We start from the raw sequence: 22,430 nt of genomic DNA on the forward strand, positions 1-22,430 counted from the left end.
ATCAGAAGTGAATATCACAGATGCTCTAAAGAATAGTAATCTGAGGGACAAGAGATACTGCAGGCTATGGCTGTGCTGGGGAGTCCCAGGCGAAGTCTGATGTGGCATTCCCATGAAGAGACAATTATTAGGCTTGGTGGTCCAGTGGTTAAAGAAAGGGGCTTGATACTAGGAGGTTCCCAGTTCAAGAAATCTTGGCTCAGCCACTGACTCATTGTGTGTAATCCTGTGCTTGCCCTTCCAATTGTATGATACATAGTTAGGCTCTGTAAATTGCTTTGGATAAAAGCTTCTGCTAAATGATTTTCAAGGACCGGAAGTATATACAGTATACTAGGTCGGATTCATTGCAGTGACTCCAGATTTCCACACACTAGTATTTACATTACCAGCACTACTGCCATCTACTGGACAACAAGTAAAAACAACCAAATGTCAGTTTCAGTAGAATCTTTATCATAATCTTTAGAACCATTAATCATTATTACACTATTATAATTGTATTACATTAATATATGGAAATATGAATATCTGTTTTGTAACCACTTTTTGTTAACTAGTTAAAAAAAAATGTTATCAGAAAAATAGAAGGGAATCGTTCGACAGAAAATGAAAATAATATTATTGTAATCAAGTTTTTGCTAAAGTAAGAAAGAATGATTAACGTACTGCTAATGGGAGTTGTAGCATAAACCCAACTCAAACCCAATGACACACCTACAAAGCTTGTATCTCTCTGGGATATCAAAAACATGTGGGTCGAGTCTGTTACCAGTCGAGCGTGTTACTACCAAGTGGTTGCCTACAACAGCTTGCAAATGTCAACTTCAGTTATTTACGAACCTCTAAATAAGAGAATTAAGCTAAATAACAGAATCGGCTCTGAGCCATTCTGACCATTAGCTAAGCATGGTGTTTACTTCCTCTCCATGAACATAGTGTAGCTGTCTGGGACTGGCAGTCATTGCTAGTTTTGCATACCTGGTCTATGCACATCTTCAATAAAACAGATGACTCCATTACACCAAACTGACTAATTTAGAGTGGGTGTCCAACCAAGGTGGTAATCTTTTGTGTGTTACCCATATTTGCAATTCAATGAAAAGTCTGAAACTAATTTTTGTCATTGCAAACATATCATTAAAAACTGCACCAAAATGTCCCCAAGCATTTAGCTGAAAATAACAGTACATCAGACTGACAGATACTTTAAAATGCCAGTCATTACAAGTAAGTGTTGCTCAGGCCCCAAGCAACGGTGAATCGTAAATAGTGATTTAATACACAGAATGCCTGCGGGCAAAACAGGTACAGTCATGTTGTTATTTGGCAAGGCGAAAAAAATAAAACAAAACTGAATGTTCATATATTTTTAATCTATAGTTCATTTAAAAGGAATACAATAAGCAGTAATGACAGCAAAACACACCAAAGTTATTTTTAAGCGAGTTATATTGTAATATTTTCCGAGGAACCAAAGTATAAACGTTAACAGTTAAGAATCATGTCATTACAACATATTGTTCAAATGTTGTACTGTATTCTGTACGGCTTTACATCTAAATTCATAACATTTAATAGCACAGAAAAATAACTTGCAAACCTGTTCGAAAAATAAACCACTGAACTAAAAAGAAAAGCTAGCAAGACTGAAACAAGTAACAACAGGCTTACGTGGATTTAAAACAGACAACAGCTCTGAACTGACGGTCATATGACTCCCACGTGACGACAAACTCCATAGCCATCATGGCGGCCACCTCAATGTTTCAGAGGCTGAGAACTGGATCTAAATTGGGAGCGCAGTATGACCAGGAAGGCAACCTTATTCAGGTATGACGGACCTAGCCTTAAATAGAAACCATGCCGTAGATTTTTTGGCATGGATTGGTGAAAAGTGTAAGCGTTTACATTCAATTTCAAGAGCTATGCCTCAAATGCTGGCCACGGACTTTTTGAAGGATAATAAACAAAATAACGAAACTGAACACGAATTAAAACAAAACAAACAAACAAACAAAACATGTTTTTAGTTTTTTTTTTTTAAGTAACACTTTTTAAATGCACATGGTATTTTTTAATAGTAATATTTATGTACGTTAAATAATTGTGTATTGTAAACAGTTACGCCCATTTGATTAAATGTCCTGATGTAATACATATTTTGAAAGGTACTTCACATGCACAACATTTGTGATGCAAGTGCAATTTGAAAGTAAAAATAAAATTGAAACAGCTGCAAAAATATGTGTTTCGGCTTCAGATTATTTACAGAGTTTACACGGCGTGTCCCTAGACTAATGACCTGCCCTTGAGAGACATAACAGGAATGTTGTTTTCAAAAGACGTTAAAACCGTTAATCCTGAATTCTAGCAGTTTATTGGTAACTGTAATAGTTTGCATTCGTTCTGAATTTCAATTGTTAGATACCCTATAGGTGAAGTGGACCTCTCTGCACCTTCACTGGGGGATTCTGTCATGTAGTCCTGCGATGTCACAAAGACTGCCATTGACAGTTAAGACTAACTTTCTTATAGCGAAGCACAGGGACCTATATGATCTAATACTTAAGTCTTTCTGATTTACTATTATGAGCCCCCTGGTCCTTTTTGGAGAATTGTGATAATAAAACCGATATGATTGAGTTGAATGTACTCAGCCAAGTACAGTCTAATCCCGACTCCTCCCACAGCCACACATTACTGTAGTGGAAATCAGTAGCGGTTTAGCAAAATCACAGTTTTGATTGGTTCATCTTGTCCGCTAACTTTGCCAGGATCCTGTATTGCAGCTGCACTTTCTTTCTAATGGAGCTCGTTGGAACAGGATTTAGGCTGCAAAATCATCAGGTGAAAATAATAGTGCTGTTGAATTAACTGGAGAAAGAAAAATAAATAAATAAATAAATAAAACCTAGCCAACAGGGACATCTAGTGGAGAATACAACATACCCTGACATGTCCACTTTGTCTCAGTTAATGGTTTAATTTCCAGTTTTAAATATACAGTTTACACCTTTTTCTTATTTAAAAGGTATGATTGAAATGGCAAATTCTGGGTAAATAGTTTTTCAATGTAATAGGTATGCAGTATTGAAAGAGCTAAGTCTTTACATTTTTCTTTGGAGTGGTGTGTGAAGTGTAAGGGAATATTGCAGTTTTTTTGATGCGTGCACTTGAAAGTTAATCTTTCCTTTTTTTTATTTAGGTTGAAACTCGTGAAGATGAGGAACAGAATGTTAAATTGGCAGAAATCCTGGAGCTGTTGGTGGCAGCAGGATACTTCAGGGCTCGGATCAAAGGGCTTTCTCCATTTGACAAGGTGAAAATAAAGTTAAACATAGAGTATTACGTGTTGTTGAAAGGCCAGTATTGCACCTACCTCGGCGCTTTTTTGACAAGCAAGCACGACATTCTGTAAAACAGAACATGTGAAAGATTCTAAATTGAGACCCCTGCAAACGAACAGTTTTTTTTTTTTAAGAGTATGCTATAACTGTTCTTAAGAGTTTATGCAGATGCATATGGATATTGATATATTTATTTATTTCCAAAACAATGTTGTAGACTGTATTATATAAATTTTCTGCATACTCTTGACATCATTTATCATTTTGTACCAACAACGGTGTGACTAAAGTGCCGTTCCTGTCATGGTATGTGCAGTGGTATGTTCTCCTTTCTACAGTGTCTGTGCAAAATTCCTTTAATCTAATTACATGTGTGACAGCTATCCTATATCTGTTCAGATATCTTTGCTTATGCTTGGTTGCTCCCTCAAATTAAACAAATCACAGAAGTGATTTGGAGGAATTATGTGCTGATCATATGATCTCAGTAATGTAGTGTCCATTGTTCCTTATGTAGTTTGTTCAAAAGATCCATCTATACATGGCTACATAAAAAAAAATGTAAATTAAACAGTACTTAAGCTGGGTGTAATTGTCATTATGTATACTGCAATATATTTGTTTGATCCTTCTTGTTATTACAGGTTGTGGGTGGAATGACCTGGTGTATTACAACCTGCAACTTTGACATAGATGTAGATTTACTTTTTCAAGAAAACTCTACAATTGGTCAGAAAATGTAAGTGTAACAAAAAATCCAAAAGCATGGGAAGTGATGCCAAATTGTATCGTAATGTATGCTGTAAAATATTGGGCTATGTCCGCATTTGCATATGAAGATTGGATTTTTTAAAAATTCTGATTAACATCAGCAGTTAAATTCACGCAGTTTGGATGCAAGGCAAATGTTAGTAATGTATGCACACATACAAATTACAGCAAAATCAGTAAAATAATTACAGAGACAGGCATTTCCTTATGGATTTGTATACTTACCTTAAAGGAGTACACAATAACCTGTGCTAAAGATTATCGTAACCAAGTTTTGTCAAAATTGGAAAAACAGAAATTCCTTTAATTTTAATTGCGACATATGTGTGTGTGTGTGTGTGTGTGTGTGTGTGTGTGTGTGTGTATATATATATATATATATATATATATATATATATATAAATTACTGTTGTGACAGCTATATAGCTATATAGCTACAGTATAACATGCCTGCAGTACCTGTTTTCACCACAGAATGGATCAAATAATTTCTCAAAGTATGATAGAAAGCATTGTATTTAATGCTGTGTGTGGTTTACAAAATATGTGCATGGCTAGTGTTTTGTATGAAAATAGATTTGAGAGTCATTATGCTTTTTTCTCTCCTTTATTTGTTTTTTCACAATGTATTTACATAGAACCAGATTACTTTTTTTTTTTTTTTTTTTTAAATTTAGTCGTCGCCAATTATTTTTACCCCGGTTTTCACCCCAATTTAGCATGCCCAATTATTATCTGTATCCCCGGCTCACCGCTCGCAACCCCCCCGCCGACTCGGGAAACGGAGGCTGGAACACGCGTCCTCCGAAACGTGCTCCTTCCAAGCCGTCATTTTTCGCACTGCAGATCCACAGCAACGCCACCAGACCTATAGTGCCGGAGGACAACACAGATCTGGCGGCTCCGCTGCAGAGCCACAGGCGCCCTATCGGCCACAGGGGTCGCTGATGCGCCGTGAGCCGTGGATTCCCCTGCCGACCTAAGCCCTCCCTACCCGGGCAGCGCTCAGCCAATTGTGCCTCGCCCTCTAGGAACTCTCGGTCACGGTCAGCTGTGACATAGCCTGGATTCGAACCTGCGATCTCCAGGCTATAGGGCACATCCTGCGAGGAGCGCCTTTACTGGATGCGCCACTCGGGAGCCCCCACCAGATTACTTTTTAATGAGGTAACAGGCTGCTTTTTTTCCAAAGGGTTAGTTAAAATATTAATCTTAACAGAGCTGGGGATTCAGGGAATTGGAAGCACTCACCTCTGATTTGCATAATTTCAGTGATTTTCTGTACATAAATTTAAATTGGAAGGGGAGGGAACACTTTGTATTAACACAGTATGTGAGCTGACACATTCGGCTGGTAAACAAAAGCTATTTATGGATATTTATTGTTCCTTTCTTTTTTCTATTCAGAGCGCTTACTGAAAAAATTGTGTCTGTCTTGCCAAAAATGAAATGCCCTCATCGTCTAGAGCCACACCAGATCCAGGGTCTTGATTTCATTCACATTTTTCCTGTTGTACAGGTAACTAACTCATATATATATGGTTGTTAGTAGCTTATTGATCCCAGAATCTCATCAAGCAGCTTCTTGAAGGATCCCAGGGTGTCGGCTTCAAAAACATTATTTTTTTCAGTGGCTGGTTAAACGTGCCATTGAAACCAGAGAAGAAATGGGAGATTACATTCGGGCATACTCTGTGTCACAGTTTCAGAAAACACATAGCATTCCAGAGGTAAGGCTTAATGAAATTTCACTTGCAACTTCATAGAAATAGGGCCGGTGTGATGTTGATTAGAAAAATATTGAATAGTAATAGTAATAATAATAATTATTTATTATTATTTATTATTATTATTATTATTATTATTATTATTATTATTATTATTATTATTATTATTATTATAACTCAGAGCCTATTGCACTAGGTCAAATTGTACTAATTGATTTTCATTTTGCTAACTGCCAGCTTTTAGTTTAAAGTCGGTAACATTTGTTTTCTGTTCATCTTTGTCAGGATAATGACTTCATGCAGAGAAAAGAGAAGGCTATTAAAACAGTAATGGATGTTTCTGTAAGTATAAACGATTCAAACATTTTGCATATTTAATTGCCATTTAAACAGATGTAATTTAACAAAACTGTTTAATTTACCAACAACCCCTTTCAATAGTGCTTTCCAGTAGTCACAGAGTACTTCCACTGTTGGAAATGTTAAGTAATAGATAATGATTGCATTCTATTGCTCTAAGTCACCTCTGTTTTATCCCTCACTGTGGGATTGGCAGATGTCCATTTGAGCATTTTCATTCATTATTCTTTGTATTTCTGATACAGGAGGTTTATAAACCTCTGCGAAAATACAAGAGGCAGGTTGATGCTGAGGAGCTAGCTGATGAAGAATCCAGAGTCCACTCCACTTTGCTGGAGTATGGAAGGTAAAGACACACTTTTTAGATGTACAGGCTCCAACCTTAAAGGAGTGCTAAGAAACAATTCCACTAATGAAATCCATTGTCTTGATACCTATTAGCACTTTACAACATTTTCACTTGTGTAGTGTCTTTTCCTTGTTTTCTTTCTTTTTATATTTATTTATTTATTGTATACTTCAATGTAGGATATACAGCACAGATGTAGCAAATAGTACGTATGCTATCAGGTACATTTCTTCAGATGGTCAAGCCTAACTTATACTGAAGAGGTGTCCAGGATTTAAAAACAAAGCAATGTCATGTTTTTCAGTAATTATTTATACTGAATTAGAACACCCCATATATTCTTGTTGTGGGTACTATTGTAGACAGTTCATATTCTTAAAAGCAATAACCATGTCTTATTATAATGTACAAATCCGTTTTCAATATCGCTCTCTGAAAATGATAGCGGATTTACATGTTACAACAAACCAAAAGTAGACCACATTGAGGAACAATCATTTATTTTATAAGTATTAGAATTTCAGTTATTGCCAGAAGAAAATGCATTTTATATTCAGTTTAAACCTACAGAATATTTGTTTCTATTTTTAAAATTCTTCAGCTGTTTTCTTTTTTCTTTAGTGCTTGTTTTATTTCCTGCTTTATTTTCTTGCATTTTCTTCTTCCTTCTTCTCTTACCTTTTACTTTTCCATTCATTTTATTACTTAGACTCCCTGATTACATACTGTGAGTATATATTATTCGCTGATTCTAGTTTACAATATTTTCTGAGCTTACTGTGTTATTGCCACTAATTTAGAACTGTGAAAGCATGCAAATTGAAGTTAGAAGCATTGCTGGTTCAATGCCTAGGAGAACTAACACTTGAGAACTGCAGTTGTGCTTTTCTTGTGAGAACCTTTACAGTTGTGATTATACTGTATGTATGTATGTACAGTTACCCTTAGTTTATATATATATATATATATATATATATATATATATATATATATATATTGGACTAACGTATTCGTAATTATATTATGAATATGTTAGTCTGAGAGAGAGAGAGATATTTCACTTATTTTGAAGGTTTGTAGCCCCTTTTAACAGATCCAGACACTAGAATTTAAGTTTAAATAGCACTTTCGTGCCGGTTTTTATTATTACAGAAATAAAAGAAAATGAAAACAAAAACCTAATTCCCACCTAAAACCTAAAACCTAATTTGGGTGAATTCTTCTTAACTATCACACTGGACAACTAAGCTGATTTTACAGTCAATAGTCCTGAATAAAAGAAAAAAGACTGAGGAGCTATCTTGCTATGCTTTGATGAGACAATTTCAGAACATAATTATTATATTTACTGTTTTAATACTGATAAGCATTTATGGTGAAAAAAATAAATAATAATAATAATAATAATAATAATAATAATAATAATAATAATAATAAAATTGGCAGGTTTTGTTTTCATGCTTGTTAATCCCAGGATTATAATCCGTAAAATCACAGTGTAATCAAGCATGGGTGTCTCTAATTACAGTATATAGTGAAGGTGCCTGTGCTTATATCAAAGTTAAGTTTTTACATGAACATACAGTGCATGTAGGTCATGGTGATCTAATTTGAGATTGTGACTTAGTAACATACTTGTATATATGTTTTAAGCTTATCAGTCACTACAAGATAAAATCAAATTAGGTACTGAACCTTATGATATTTTGATCCATAGCCATCACACACACATACACACTGGTATACTGAGTGAGAAAACAGTCATTGTTTTGGCTGAATTCATTATTCAGTTTTCACTTCAACTGCATTGCTGTGACAGTCTTCATGCAAAACTGTATAGAGGTCTAGAAATAGCAGACTGCAAGTTTGTGCTGAAAGAGTTAATATTGTGTGTGTGTGTGTATATATACATGTATGTATATATGTGTGTATTATATATATATATATATATATATATATATATATATATATATATATATATATATATATACAAATTCAAGGTTTTGCACCCAGTTTACCAATTCATAATCTATTACTGAACACTCTTTATTGGAATGGTTCAGTCATGCTAAAATGCAAACAAGCATCTGTTTACTGAAATATTTACAAGATAACCAAGCTGTTTCTTAACTTAATTGTATTTATTGTAGGCGATATGGATTTAGCAGGCAAGCTAAACAAGACAAGGTAAGAACTGTATGAAGCTTTACTTTTCAAAACGCTATTAGAAATGTCTCAAAACTGTAGACGTAATAACTTTTAGATAATAACTTTAATTAAACTATGATTATCTCTCTTGAGAGGCTGCTTTTGCCACCTCAACATTTCCCTTCAGAAATATTTCATTTCAGTCTCGGATGCACATAAATCACGGACAGATGTCTGTTTAACAACCGTTTTCTAGCCCGCGAGATCACTGCATTGTAAAGCTGTGCTGTGGCAGTTTCTTTGTGACACACACCTATTGATCTTATCCCTCTTGTTTGTCCTATAGGCTGAAGATAAGAAAGCGTTTGTGACACCAGGGCTGCCGCATGGCATGTCTGAGGTGTCAGAAGAGGAAGATCTGCAAGCTGCTGAAGAGGTACTAATGATATAACAGAGTGCATTAAAAACAAATAAAGTAATTATGTGGAACAAGATATAAACATATTTAATTGTATGTGTCTAGTCACTGCTGTGACATACTCTGGAAATGTTTAACTTCTTTGCTTTGTTTTTTCTCAGCTTCGCATTAAAACGTTGATGACTGGAATGGCTGTCATGGCAAATGAAGAGGTAAAACATGCTAGCCTACTGTGCCTGCATTTTAAGGCTTTCTAATAAAGTACTTTTATAATGATTGGCTAATATCCTGAATTAGCTTTTTTTGATATTTAATACATTTTATAATGTCCTGTATGCAATTAAGACTGCAGGGTCAATTATTTATTGATTTCATTGTTCGTTAGATACAGCATCAAGTGTAATGAAGATCTGAATGTTAAGAGTTGCTTCTACTTTAAGGTTGTCATCTGATTAGGTTAACCTTGAAAAAGAGATCTGTAATCTAAATTCTGTTCTCCAGAATGACCCTACTTCCCCAATTTTTTTTAGAGGTTAATAAAATAATCAATAAACTCACCTGAAACTGTTGTAATGTGTTGGATGTTCAAATATTTAAATATTCCACAAACAGAGATTTTGTTATAATATCTCTCTCATTTGTTTTTAAGGGGAAACTGACTGCAAGCACAGTTGGCCAGATAGTAGGGCTTCAGTCTGAAGAGATCAAGCAAATTGCATCTGAATATGCAGAAAAAGTAAGTGTTAACTTGATGCATCTGTTTTACATGCTGTCAGCTATGTATTCTGTATTAGTTTTTTTTTTTTTTTTGGTTAATATTTAAAGATGTGGCCTAGATTTGAAGGGTATATAAAGACGTTTTTATTTTATTGTTACATGTTCCCATGTGTTGCTACAACTGTTTAAGCAAGATGTGTGTGTTGTTTTAATTATGTTTTTTTTTTTTTTTTTTTACATTTTGACCACTTTTTTAAATTGCATTCCCTGCCTCAAGATGACTTCATATGTACCTGCATGGACCTCTCAGAACTACATTTCATCATCCTCCTGCTTACTGGTAAATCCATCTCAGTTACATATGTGAGAAGAGGATGATGGGAAAGGTAGTTCTGAGAGGTCCATGCGGGTACATGTGAAGCCATCTTGAGGCAGGGAATGCAATTTAAAAGTTTAAAAAAGTGGTAAAAATGTAAAAAACAAAAATGAGAACAATACACACACCTTACGTAAGCAGTTGTAACAACACATGGGAACATGTAACACAATAAAATAAAGGGTCCTTATGTACCCTTTGATTTGCTTTTCTTTTGATTATTTGAAGTTAACTAGTGGTTATAGAAAAACGATTTATGAAAATACCAGCATGCATGTTTTATTTTGATTTAATCACTTTTTTGCCTGTGTCATCTTACATTTTTTGATGATGATAGCTGAGGCTGTACCAAGATTAATACAACACACTCTTCTGAATGCGTAAGTGTATCCATGTCATTGTTAGGGTTAATTGCTTCCATGCAAAATCTATAGGTTTTTACTTTGAATATTAACCATGCTAGAAAATGTAGTATTCTTTAAAAATATATTCATTAATAAAGGCTACTGTTTAGTATGAGAATCCTCGCTAAATTTGTAGTTAAGCAATTATGTATTTTTAAGGCTAATCAGCATATTTTTTCCATAATAGGCTAGCATTTGCTTATTGTGTTGAGTTGTCTTGTACAGTGATTACATCTCACACATTTTTTTCTCAAGTAAAATTTGTAAAGGTATTTTCATTTGTTATCCACAAATTATTCTTAGTCCAGCTTCTGTAAACTTTCTGCTTCCTTTGTTTAATTGATCAATACTATGAGACAAGCTCAGAGTCCATAGTCTTTGACTTGCCAGGTAGAGGATGTCTCTGTATGCGACTTGAGTATTGTTCTTTCTACATAATGGACACTGTATTTGAAAAGGTTACTGTTTTAAATCCCACAAATGCATTACATTTAACCTCCCCATGCTAACTGTGGAAGTGACAAGTTCTCAATGTCTTTATCTCCATAATATAAAGAAGAGTTTGTGTTACAAGTTATCTTTTCAGTATGTGCATTTTTCCAACCATTCATATGCTTAATGAGCTCTTAGCATCAAAGAATATTTGTCAATTTTGGGTTGGCTCAAACCCCTCTGGTTGAGCTTCCCCAACCAATGAATCCCCCAAATTTACATGTTGTCCTTACAATCCCCCCCCCCGCTTTATTGTATAATGGTACTGAGCGCAGGCATAAGAAATGAGGATTCAGAGTATTAAACATGTTGCCTTCAAAATGGGGAAATCTCAATCACCTAACAGCAGTGTTCATGTAAATACATTTATCTTCCCATCCCCCCGACTTGGCGGACAAATCAATGAGGTGTGAGGGTCGTTTGAGAGAATATTTGTGCATGTGCTGCACTCACCCTGAATCCATTTTGCAGCCCCCGCTGTGTTCAGTAGTTCAGATGCCACCTTGTTTCTTTGTTTGCAGCAGTCAGAGCGCTCTGCAGAAGACCGGCCCGAGAGGTTTGGAGCAGCCCAGCAGCATCGCAGACTGGTGGCATCTCTCAACAAACAGATTGCTCAAAAATCCAAACAAGTGGAAGAGGTAGAACAGCTCATATTCATTGTCAAAAAAAAAAAAATGTAAAGTAGGTGAGATTATCTGAATTCTACTACCATGCAGAAAATGTACAATATAGGAAGAAACAAAAACAGAATTCATTTCTCACTATATAACTGATTTGGCATAAATGTTCGTCACAACTTGTATCCATTTCTTATTTTGTTAGTGAACATGAACTGGTATAGAGTTCAAAAGCATGGAAGAATTTATGCAATTCTGAACTAGTCAACTGAACAACTGCATCTTTGTACATTTAGGGCTGTGTTGTAAAGCAAGTGAAAGAGCAAAAGCATTTTAGAGAGGAGTAAATGGTATAAAACTAAAGAACTTTCTCTGAACAATAATTCCTATTGCTGTAACTAAATTGTTTCTTAGTAGTTTCATGAATTCACTTTTTTTTTCTTATTCCTCTCAAAGTCTACCTTTGCCCTACCAGATTGTTACAAATCTTCATGTTTTGTTTTTTATTAAATACCAGCTACAAGCTAAACATTTGGAGGTCCAATCGGAATATGAAGAAGCCAAGAGTAAATTGATGGAGGTAAGAAACACCAGCACAGTTTATTTTTGAAAATATTCTAAAACTAAAAGTGCATTCTTGTTTAATACTGGCATGTTCAACCCCAGATTAATCCAATGCAAATTGAGGGGCAAAAGTATTTATAGAAAACCTGATTCTGATTGAACTAAAAAGTTTCATCGATTATATTTTAAAATATGATACAATGCAAAGGCTTGTCATTTTCTTAGATGTAGCTGTTTTTTTTATATATATATTTATGAATCTCTGTCATGTGAAAACTGCTGTTGTAATTACAAACTGAGTGTCTTGTGTTTTTGGTGGTTTTCCCTGCCACAGTGTGTACCTGTACTTCTCATCATGAAGTCTGTTAAAAGCTGAATCTTATTGGATGGATAAAAAAAAATATCAAGAACACTGCAGGGCTAATTAACAGAGAGGCTTGGAAATGAGCACAGATGGTTTCTAAAAAAAAGATGCATTAGCAGGTTTGGAAGTAACACAGCACGTTATGTACTGATGAACATGAATATATTATTATCTTATAGTCCAGGCTGTCTTAACACAAGGAAACATGTAGTGGTGGTTCAAGGACTTCTGTTATGCATTGAATAAAAAAGTCATATTTAACCATTTATTTCAATAGAATACACTGTAAAGATCAAGGCAAAGGATCCAAACTGATGGGTAACAGAAATGTTATTCATGCGAGTGATTGCAACAGTGGGTCTTGGCTTCGATCACTGCATTGTCTGGGCATGGATGATTAAATTATGCTTTGATAATAATCATAGAAGCCTTTTTTTTTTTTTAGTGTCTCCTGGATATCATTTTTTGTAAGAGCTCAGTCAAATTCAGCTGATTTGTACTTGTGAATATATGTGGCAACCCATTCAACATTGGTAGAATGTAAAACCAATTATACTTGTCCAGAGTTATTTACAGGGGGAATTTAAAATGTGGTTTGTTGTAATTATATTTATACAACATAATCATAAACTTGCATATAGTGGAAATCTTTTGTATTAATTTTTTTTTTGCAATAATGTATTTATCTGGGGAGGGTATCTGTGTATGTCCTGGAGGAGAGGAATATTAAGTTAAATAAAAAAGCAAAAAACAAAGCAAGAATGCTTCAGAAGAATTGGCCGCAGTTTGGATTGCTATGAAATCCCTTACTGCATGACTAGGAATAAATCTCCACCTACATTACTGTGATTGGTATAGGCACAGCTTGGGAGAACAGTCTGTTTGAAGAACCTTGTCCTTCGGTAAAATTAGTCCTTCTACTTGGCATTTTGAATTTCTTCAGAAATTCTGCTGCTACCCATACAATCCTTAACTCTTTTTATAATAAGGGGTCAATTTGATCCACCTACTTTATACAGAGCTGGGATAAGCCACAGCTTAAATTCTTTGGAGCATTTTACAGCATCAGGAAATCAGCCTGGATAGTATCAACCAGTGATCTGTGGTTGTAGCGATCTTGAACGATTCACCAGTCATGTAAAATACTTGCAGAATACAGCTGTTAATTTAAATAGTTTTAGTGGCTTATACTGGATAATAAATCTTGTCTGCTAAGATTTCTTTCCTTTACAATAAAAGCAGATTGCAGTTTTGAGTGCTATTATCTTTCTTCGACCAGGGTTGTGATGGGGTGTTTCTTGCTGCAGTCCTGAAATTTAAATGAGCTGTGTCTAGTTTAGTGATCTAACATGAATTGTATTTCATGTTTTTGTAGGCTGTGAACTTTACTGAGAAGTTGCATAAGGAACTTTCTGCTTTAGAAGAACTTGAATGTCATGCTGATTCAAGGTATGTTTAACTCTTACACAGAGCGTAACATTTTCCAAATGTTTACACTGGGATCATTATGCAATGCCTTAATTACTGTACATTTTTTTCTTTCTTCTTGGTATATAATCACTTCTTATGCGGTTGGTCACATGGTATGATTGCAGGTAGACCATTGGAGTAATTTGTTACTGGGAAATTGCTGCTACTTTTTTCTTTTATAGTCAGTCTTGTCTTTTAAATATTCACATTCAGAAGTGAATTAAAGAGGGAGTGGTTCCAATGTTGCAGGTGCTATAAAGTGGTGCTGAAATTGACCTGGTTAGCACTTTTTGTAAATATCAAAAGGTAAAAAATGTATTCTTCTGTTTAAATACTTACTTGGATTAATTTGAAATGGTATGTCAAAACTATACTTAAAGGCTGTATTCTGTATGTATCTGTGTAAGTGATGTAATGCCCTGTGGGAATGAAACCCCACCAAAATCAGCCTTTTCAAGAAAACACACTGATAGTTGTGGGTGCTAATTACAAGAATAGTTCTGGATTAACATGTTTTCTTGCCCTGTGTTGATATAATTGTGTGTATTTGGTCCTAATTGGAAGCCAGAGATGCTTGGTGGACATTAAAAGCTAATTTTCCTTTGACATAAAATATATACCAACGTGGTCCCAAGTGAGAGTTGTTAAGGCCTCAGAATTTAAAGTGCAAAGTCATTCACAGTCAGATAGAAACCAAGCGACTAAAGATAGCTAATATTCTTGGTGGGTGAATGATACTGGTATTAATAATTTGAAGAAAAAAAAAATATATATATATATACACCCACAAGTCTATTTTTGTAAGCTATAAAGAGTAAGTAGTGGGGTTCCGAAAAATATAGTGTTATACGTCCCTACATGTTGCTACAACAGTTTAAATAACATACCTGTAATTTTTATTTTCATTGTCAAAATCCTGACAGCTTTAGACTTTATAGGGACCTTATTTAAACAGTTGTTGCAACACATGGGGATGTGTAACGCTATATTTTTCAGAGCCCCGCTACTTACTCTTTTAAGTTGGTGTCAAAAGAGTAAGTAAATAGGAAAGGATGCTCAGGTCTTGTAGCTTGTAGTTGACAAAAAAGAGACCTATGCAATATAACCCCTAATATTGCAAAGGGTCAACTTAACAAATGAGGCAGCTGCCCTCACATCAACAGTCTACATATCAGCACTGGAGTGTTCAGACTGGTGAGTTTTAAGAAACTTTCTGCCCCAGTCATTGGCATTTCTCCAACTTCTAAATCTGATCCTGGCAAACCCAGGGAGCAGTTGAGAGACTATTAATCTTTGAGAATCGCTATTGACTGTGTCTGGACAGCTGGAAAGCTAACACCAGTGACAGATGGGTTTTGGCAATGTTCGTAAGAGTTTGTCCTCTGGAATGTACAGTAAGGAAACAGACCTCCCAGGAGACAGAATTCAAGTGCTCTTCTTATAGAACAGAAAGTTTGCTTTAATCCTGAGGGATATTTTGCACGTCTCTCCAGAACAAATTAGTTATACAAAAGAACAATGGCCATCAGAACGATTCAGAAAACCACAATGTTGGCAGAAAACTGTGTCAGTCAGTACAGGGCAGAATGTGGCAATGATACCACAAGAACTGTGTGACCGGTTTGGTAGTGGGCATCCATCAGTTATGACCAGGGTGTCTATAATCTGACCCTAAATAATGCAGTGATGTGGGAACAGGCAGTGTGTGCGTGGGACATTGTCTTTCAACATCAGAAGTAGCAAGGAACAGTTAAGCTAGGCCAGGTGTGTGCATTAGACGCACGTCTCAGGAAAATAACTATCAATTGAACATTTGTGGGGATCTGATGTGAATGGCCTTGGATCCATAACTACAGTCTGTCTACAAGGATGGCAATCATTTCTTTAAACAACTGACTTGTCTTTTTTATGTCATCGTGTGCGTGCGTGTGTGTGTGTGTGTGCGTGCTAGTGTCCTTCAGAAGCTGAGAGCGTTGGTTGCTATGAATGAAAACCTTAAGAATCAAGAACAAGAGTTCCGTACTCATTGCCGGGTAAGAAGAATATTTTACTTTTAAAAGACATACCGCCTGTATCTTAAATATTTAGTACAGAACATTCATCTTTTTATACATCTGACCCCTCGTTACTTACTATTGCATTACTGTGATATCTGCTTTATCTTTGTGAATGTGTTGTTTTTTTTGTGTGTGCGTTTTAAAGGAGGAAATGACTCGTTTGCAGCAGAGTATTGAAAACCTCAAAATTGAATCAGGAGATGATGATGGTGAACAAAAGGTAAGTGATAAAAAGTTCAGTAGTTAATTTATGTATAGTAGTTATTTTCAACAAAATAGTCACTTCAAAAAAAATTAAAAAAATTCAGAAATGTTTTTGGTTTTATGGCAAGTGATAAATGTGCTTTTTTTTTTTTTTTTTTAGGAACGAAACCAACTGATAGACAAACAGTATAATACAGACAGAGAGAAGCTCCAGAAGATCAGGCTGTTGCTGGTAAATAAACTGACAAACCAGAGTATCTGTTTTAAAATGAGTCCCTCGTACTACTGTTATAAAGATATTGTTATCTTTCTTTTAAGACGTTCCCCACCAATCCACGTATACTGTGCATTTGCTATTTATGGGATAGTTTGTTTACTTTTTAAATCCAATACAATAATACATTTTAGTGCATGTTTCTTTTTGCCTTTAGGCCCGGAGGAATAGAGAAATTGCTATACTGCAGAGAAAGATTGATGAAGTACCGAGCAGAGCTGAACTAACCCAGTATCAGAAGAGATTTATTGAACTCTATGGTCAGGGTATGTATTTAGGCATCTGCTTTCTGTATATTCCATTTTCTTGTTTGAATTGCTGGTTTGGGTACTGTAGCATGCCGTCAAATTGTATCAGCATTTTTGGGTTAAATGTATACAGACATAGAAGTTAATAAGAATATCTTTATCTAGTGTCATTGTAATCTAATAAAACGTATGTAACATTACATAAACCCATTCTTTGACAGGGTGACTTCTTAAAAAAGATACATTTTGAACTAGAAGTGTAATTTAAAACCAATATGCTTTTATAATGTAAATCAGTATGATCTGTGGAAGAATATGGTTCTGAGAAAAGGTTTGGCTTATTGGCACATTCTGTTTGCTGGCTCATTAAGTAGGCAAAGATTACAAAGTATGATTCATTGGTCCCACTCCGCAAGAAATGCTTTCGCCCATTTGTCTTTGTATGAAAATTAACATGGAAGGGAAATTCCTCTTTGTATATACTGTGCATAAATGTTAACATTTGTTTTAAGAATCACTTAATTGTGATGAAACTTGGTACAGGCCTTCTTGAGGTTTTCATAATGTATGTCGTGGTGAGCTTGTTTTGCATGACTTCTGGGCTTTGGAAAGGTTTTGATGAAACTCTGCAGAGACTGACAGTTGTGCAGAGGAGTGAATGTATTTGCATTAAGATAATGATGGTCCAGCAGAAGGTGCACACACAGGAGTTAAATCTCTATGAAAAATAAAAATGGGTACAAATAAAAGTACATATCACACGAATGTTAATTACTGCTTAAATAAAAAAGTGCAAAACAGTTGAAAATGTAATGATTTTAATTTAGTTTTTTTCCACCAGCAATCCTGTATGTAATGTTACATCAGCTTCACATATATCCGAAATAATTGTATGTCATTTCTTGGTAAAAGAGGCGTGAAAACATTTTTTTTTTAAATATGTACATATCCTGTAAATCAGAATATATTTCCCCCTCTATTATCAAGCTAGTTGGAATAGACAGTATTCGTATATATGCATATATATTTTGTGGACTGCAGGTTTATCCTGTTCAGTAGCAATAGTACCGCACATTGTTTTTTCCATTGTGGAACTTCACTGTGAAGTGGAAGCTAATACTTTCACCACATGTTTGCCATGACAACTAGATTATTACCTCATGGTAACAGTGTATTCCTGAAAGAGATGAGTGTTCATTTTACAGTACATTTCTAACAAGGCAGTTGTTTTTCCCCACTCGATTTAGTTACTAGATGCTTAAACATAACTCGCAATTTAAAAAAAGACTTTTTGTTTCAAGCACATTACTCCCATTTTTCAGTTTGCATTTATAACAGTAGTCATTACTTGCTGATAAATTGCTTCGTCCAGTGTTACTGTTGAATTATGGAATGTGCACTGCCCTTGTGCTGAACAGCCTTGCTGCTTTTTACTTTTAAATTAGCAAGTCTTTGTTAGTTTTATATTACTTTTTTTTAATCTACATTTTGTCCTACGGCTGTCTGTTTTAATGCATTTGGGTACAAGAAACATTATCTTGAACATGATTTACAGTGCCATTGAACTAAAATATTCTCTTTTAGTTGCAGCAACCCACAAAGAAACCAAACAGTTCTTCACCCTCTATAATACACTGGATGACAAAAAAGTGTTTCTAGAAAAAGAGGTAACTAGGGAAATGAATTAGAAAGGGTTGTAATTTGTCCATGGGCAAGAGTTTTCTTTAAAAAGTAATGGGTATTTAATAGTTTCTTCTGCTGAACCTTTTGTTTATTTAAAAGAATAATAATAATAATAATAATGCGGAACTAGTGTCATTGATTCACATGGGGATTTTATGTTTATCGTCTATTTGTAACGACACTCAAATATATAATTCTTTATCATAATGTAATTACATATTTAAATTTGAAATGCCAGTGACATGTTGTTATTGCTGTTTATTGATACTACAGCAGAAATTGGATTTCCCACATTGTATAATCTACCAGAAGCATTTCAATGACTTCGCTCAGCTGACTTTGACCTTGAGTTTGGCTTGTTGATTTTAAACCCATCAGAGGATGGTACAGCTGTGGTGGAAATGAAAGTTTAAATATGACCTATCGCTTCCCCCGTGGTAGACAATTTACATGATCAGAAATACTGCTAGTAAATACTGTAAGAGGGCAACTATGCTAATGGTGCTAAATGAATTGCTTTTTCCCCCCATAGGTTAATTTGCTGAATTCCATTCATGACAACTTTCTTCAGTACGTATTGGCATTATGCTTAACTATATTCCTTACAGCCAAGCTAGAAAACACTTTTTGTTAGACAATAAGGATAGATTAAGTGGTTTGAGTGTTTCATTATTTGTATTATTCAAATGGGCATAGTTGTGCAGTTAAACCTATACAGCTGAAAACACAATGTAATCCACTTCCTTAATTCTCTGCATATTTTGTAATAATGTGTCCATCTGGGTGTGCTGAGCCAGTCATACCAGTGGGAGCTGTAGAGTGCTATATTGTGATTCCTTCTGCAAATGATGTGTCTGGGTCAGTAATTTCTGCCCCTTATGCAAGCCGTAATGCATGCTGTGTTCCAGAGCTATGGCATCTTCTGGAGCCCGAGAGCAATTTCTGCGACAGATGGAACAAATTGTTGAAGGAATCAAACAGAACAGAATTAAGGCAAGTAATCTTTTTTTTTAAATTTATATATATATATATATATATATATATATATATATATATATATATATATATATATATATATATATATACAGTATATGCCCCCTACATTTTTTCAGATCTGCTGTCTTGCTCATTTTGACTGAAACTGTCAAAAGCATTTATATATAATACTGGAAGGGAAAAGACAAGGCGGGCAGCAGAGTGTTGGTGCTTGACTGAAGACCGTAACGAATCTGTGATGCATATTCATTTACTCTTAGATACTAAGCCTGATCCTTCTACTTGTATGCAATATCCAGAATCCCATTTTAAAGAACGTTGGGTAACGTTGGCAGTGAACTCTGAATGATCAAAGCAGTGGACATATTTGTATGTCCTGTTCTCAGTTCATGGATAGTATATATGACACGGAGGGGGTTTCGGGCATGCAGTTCAACACAGGACCTCACCCAGCATGGAAGTCTTATTGAAATTAAATGTTTAATTTGAGTTTTGCTTTGTTGGATTTGGCAGGTTCATTAAGAGTCAGTATTTAAAGTTTGTAAATGTCATTTGAAAATGTAGTGCAGGTTTTTAACTTCAGACAACATTAAGCAGCTTATGCATTTGGCCCAATGGTGCATATCACTTAAAAAACTTACAACATTCTATATGGCTCCACTTGACTTCTAATTTTATAATTGCAATTTCTGTCCTTCATAGAAAAAGTGCAGTGCTGCCTACAGGCAAGAAACTAGGTTGCATTTGGGCTTCCTTGTCCCTTCGATGTTTATGGATGATTTAAAGCTGTGAAAGGAATGCATAAATATTGGAGAAAAAGAGACTTGTGGATTCTTAAATGAAGCATCCAGTAACTGTCATGTGAAAAAAAAAAAAAAAAACTGAATTATATTTAGATTGTTACAAATAAAATTGCATTTTAACACTCTCGATCTTGCCAGAATGTACTCTCTTAAAAAAAAAAGACGACAAAAAAAGATTATACATACAATTCATTGTGGAAAATGTGTAAGACTTTAATATATATTGCAGGATAAATCTTTATTCTAACAGCACAACAACTCAGAATCGAAACAAGGCTTCTTTGAATTATTTCAGTTTACGTCTTCAGGCTAAAATAAAATGTGTTTGTTTATTAATTCTTCCAGATGGAGAAAAAGAAACAAGAAAACAAAATGAGGAGAGATCAGTTAAATGATGAGTATCTGGAATTATTAGAGAAACAAAGGCTGTACTTTAAAACAGTGAAAGACTTTAAAGAGGTAAGATCACTTTTATATTAAGTGGATATCACTTTCCGTATTGTCTGTGTAATAACAGTAGAATGTTTGTTTTATTCTATATCAAATCCTTTTATTTAAGCTGGTATAATGAACTGAAAACACTCTCCTTTATTTCGGTTACCTGGGGATCCAGTGAGGAGCAATAAGACTGAATAGTTGTAAGCTAGGAACGAGTTGTATTGATCTGCAGTGGGATTTGAATAGGACTCCAGGGTTTACAGCCCTGTTCTTGTAAAGAGTGCAATAGAATCGTTATCCACAGTGTAAACTAAACCAAGGCTTGTAGTCTCCTCACTGCATGTTGAGGCGTTGGCTCAGCTCTGCCATATAACTGTGTTTCAACATACAGAAATGGTCACAAATCACTGATTCCTAGTTCTAAACTGGGAATTAAGAAATATGTAGGTCTATTCAGTCAATCAATCAATCAAACAAACAAGCAAGGTTATAGTTGTATATCTCTGAGTTACCTGAAGATTTTATTTTTTATTTTAAAGGGTTTTAACATTAGTAAGTCTGTGTGTGGTACTGCATGACAGATGACTTTTTTTTCACTCCACCCTTGGTTCTAATCATTGTTTATAAGGAAGTGGTGTTCAGGCTTAATTACAGTAATCTCAAACTTATCCAGCTGCATATTTTAGCAATCGGAGAACTGTAGGAGACTGATCTGAGACTATATAGCAATTAATAGAAGTTTTCACAGCACAGAATTTTTAATAACCTATGTGATTGTTTTCATAGGAGTGCCGGAAGAATGAAATGCTGCTTTCAAAGTTGAGAGCTAAGGGGGCACCCTAGACACCATTGTGAAATCAAAATCTACTTTTTTTTTTTTAACAATTGAAATACATTTTTTTGTCTAATCAAGACCTACTAATCGTAAATGGAAAGCCTTATGTGTTGCATCTAAGCCAAGTTTATCCACATTTTTGCAGTTTAAGCTACGTGAGAGAAATTTTAAAATATTTGCAAAAGGGGTATTTCAATATATGATCTTACACTAATGATTTCAAAATACATGTATGTTTTACACTGAAACAAAACAAAATGTGGTTAAAAAACATTAGACAAACTTTTGACGAGAACCCATTTAACAGTGTTTAAACTTAATGGATTAAGTTTCTGTCTGTCCATCTCTCATTTACCATATCTCTCATTTACCATTAATCTATATGTGTAGTACTATACATTTATGAATATACTAAACCCAAATATATCAAGGAAACTTCTTTTTATAAGTAATGTTTGTATTTTTCATTACTTTTACATAGTAAATGTCAGAAAGGTATATGCACATTGGCATTTAATTATATTGTAGTGTACTATATGTCTTATTTAACTCTTTATATACTGTATGATTTTCACATCCTTTGCAGCTGTAGATAATCCTGACACATTAATATGTTAAAACCGTTGTGAACCGACAAGTACAAATCTGAATAAACAAGGTTGGAATGCATTGATTCATTATTTACTCAATGGAGAATTGTACGTTGTTCTATAGAACATTTTCACCCAAGGATTACTTTTCTTGCTTTTAGTTTGTTGTCCTTTT

General features: G+C 34.8%; 1 protein-coding gene across 2 annotated transcripts; it reads left to right on the forward strand.

Moving 5' to 3' along the window:
- The first annotated feature begins 1,704 nt into the window (after positions 1-1,704).
- LOC117414202 (coiled-coil domain-containing protein 93-like) lies at positions 1,705-22,334 on the forward strand. Of its 2 annotated transcripts, XM_034024007.3 has the most exons (24): positions 1,705-1,833; positions 3,209-3,322; positions 3,995-4,089; positions 5,529-5,640; positions 5,753-5,851; positions 6,134-6,190; positions 6,454-6,554; positions 7,267-7,284; positions 8,708-8,744; positions 9,052-9,141; positions 9,285-9,335; positions 9,773-9,859; positions 11,634-11,750; positions 12,247-12,309; positions 14,033-14,106; positions 16,079-16,160; positions 16,330-16,404; positions 16,549-16,620; positions 16,820-16,928; positions 18,495-18,577; positions 19,126-19,163; positions 19,502-19,586; positions 20,738-20,851; positions 21,617-22,334. In XM_034024007.3, exons 1-24 carry the CDS (start codon positions 1,750-1,752, stop codon positions 21,671-21,673), a joined length of 1,914 nt encoding a protein of 637 aa, XP_033879898.3. In that variant the 5' UTR covers positions 1,705-1,749; the 3' UTR covers positions 21,674-22,334. The 2 variants fall into 2 exon arrangements, with proteins under 2 accessions (XP_033879898.3, XP_033879907.3); XM_034024016.3 differs by lacking the exon at positions 7,267-7,284.
- The last annotated feature ends 96 nt before the right edge of the window (positions 22,335-22,430 follow it).

The sequence above is a fragment of the Acipenser ruthenus genome, chromosome 10 (genome assembly GCF_902713425.1).
Source record: "Acipenser ruthenus chromosome 10, fAciRut3.2 maternal haplotype, whole genome shotgun sequence".
NCBI classification, from domain to species: domain Eukaryota; kingdom Metazoa; phylum Chordata; class Actinopteri; order Acipenseriformes; family Acipenseridae; genus Acipenser; species Acipenser ruthenus.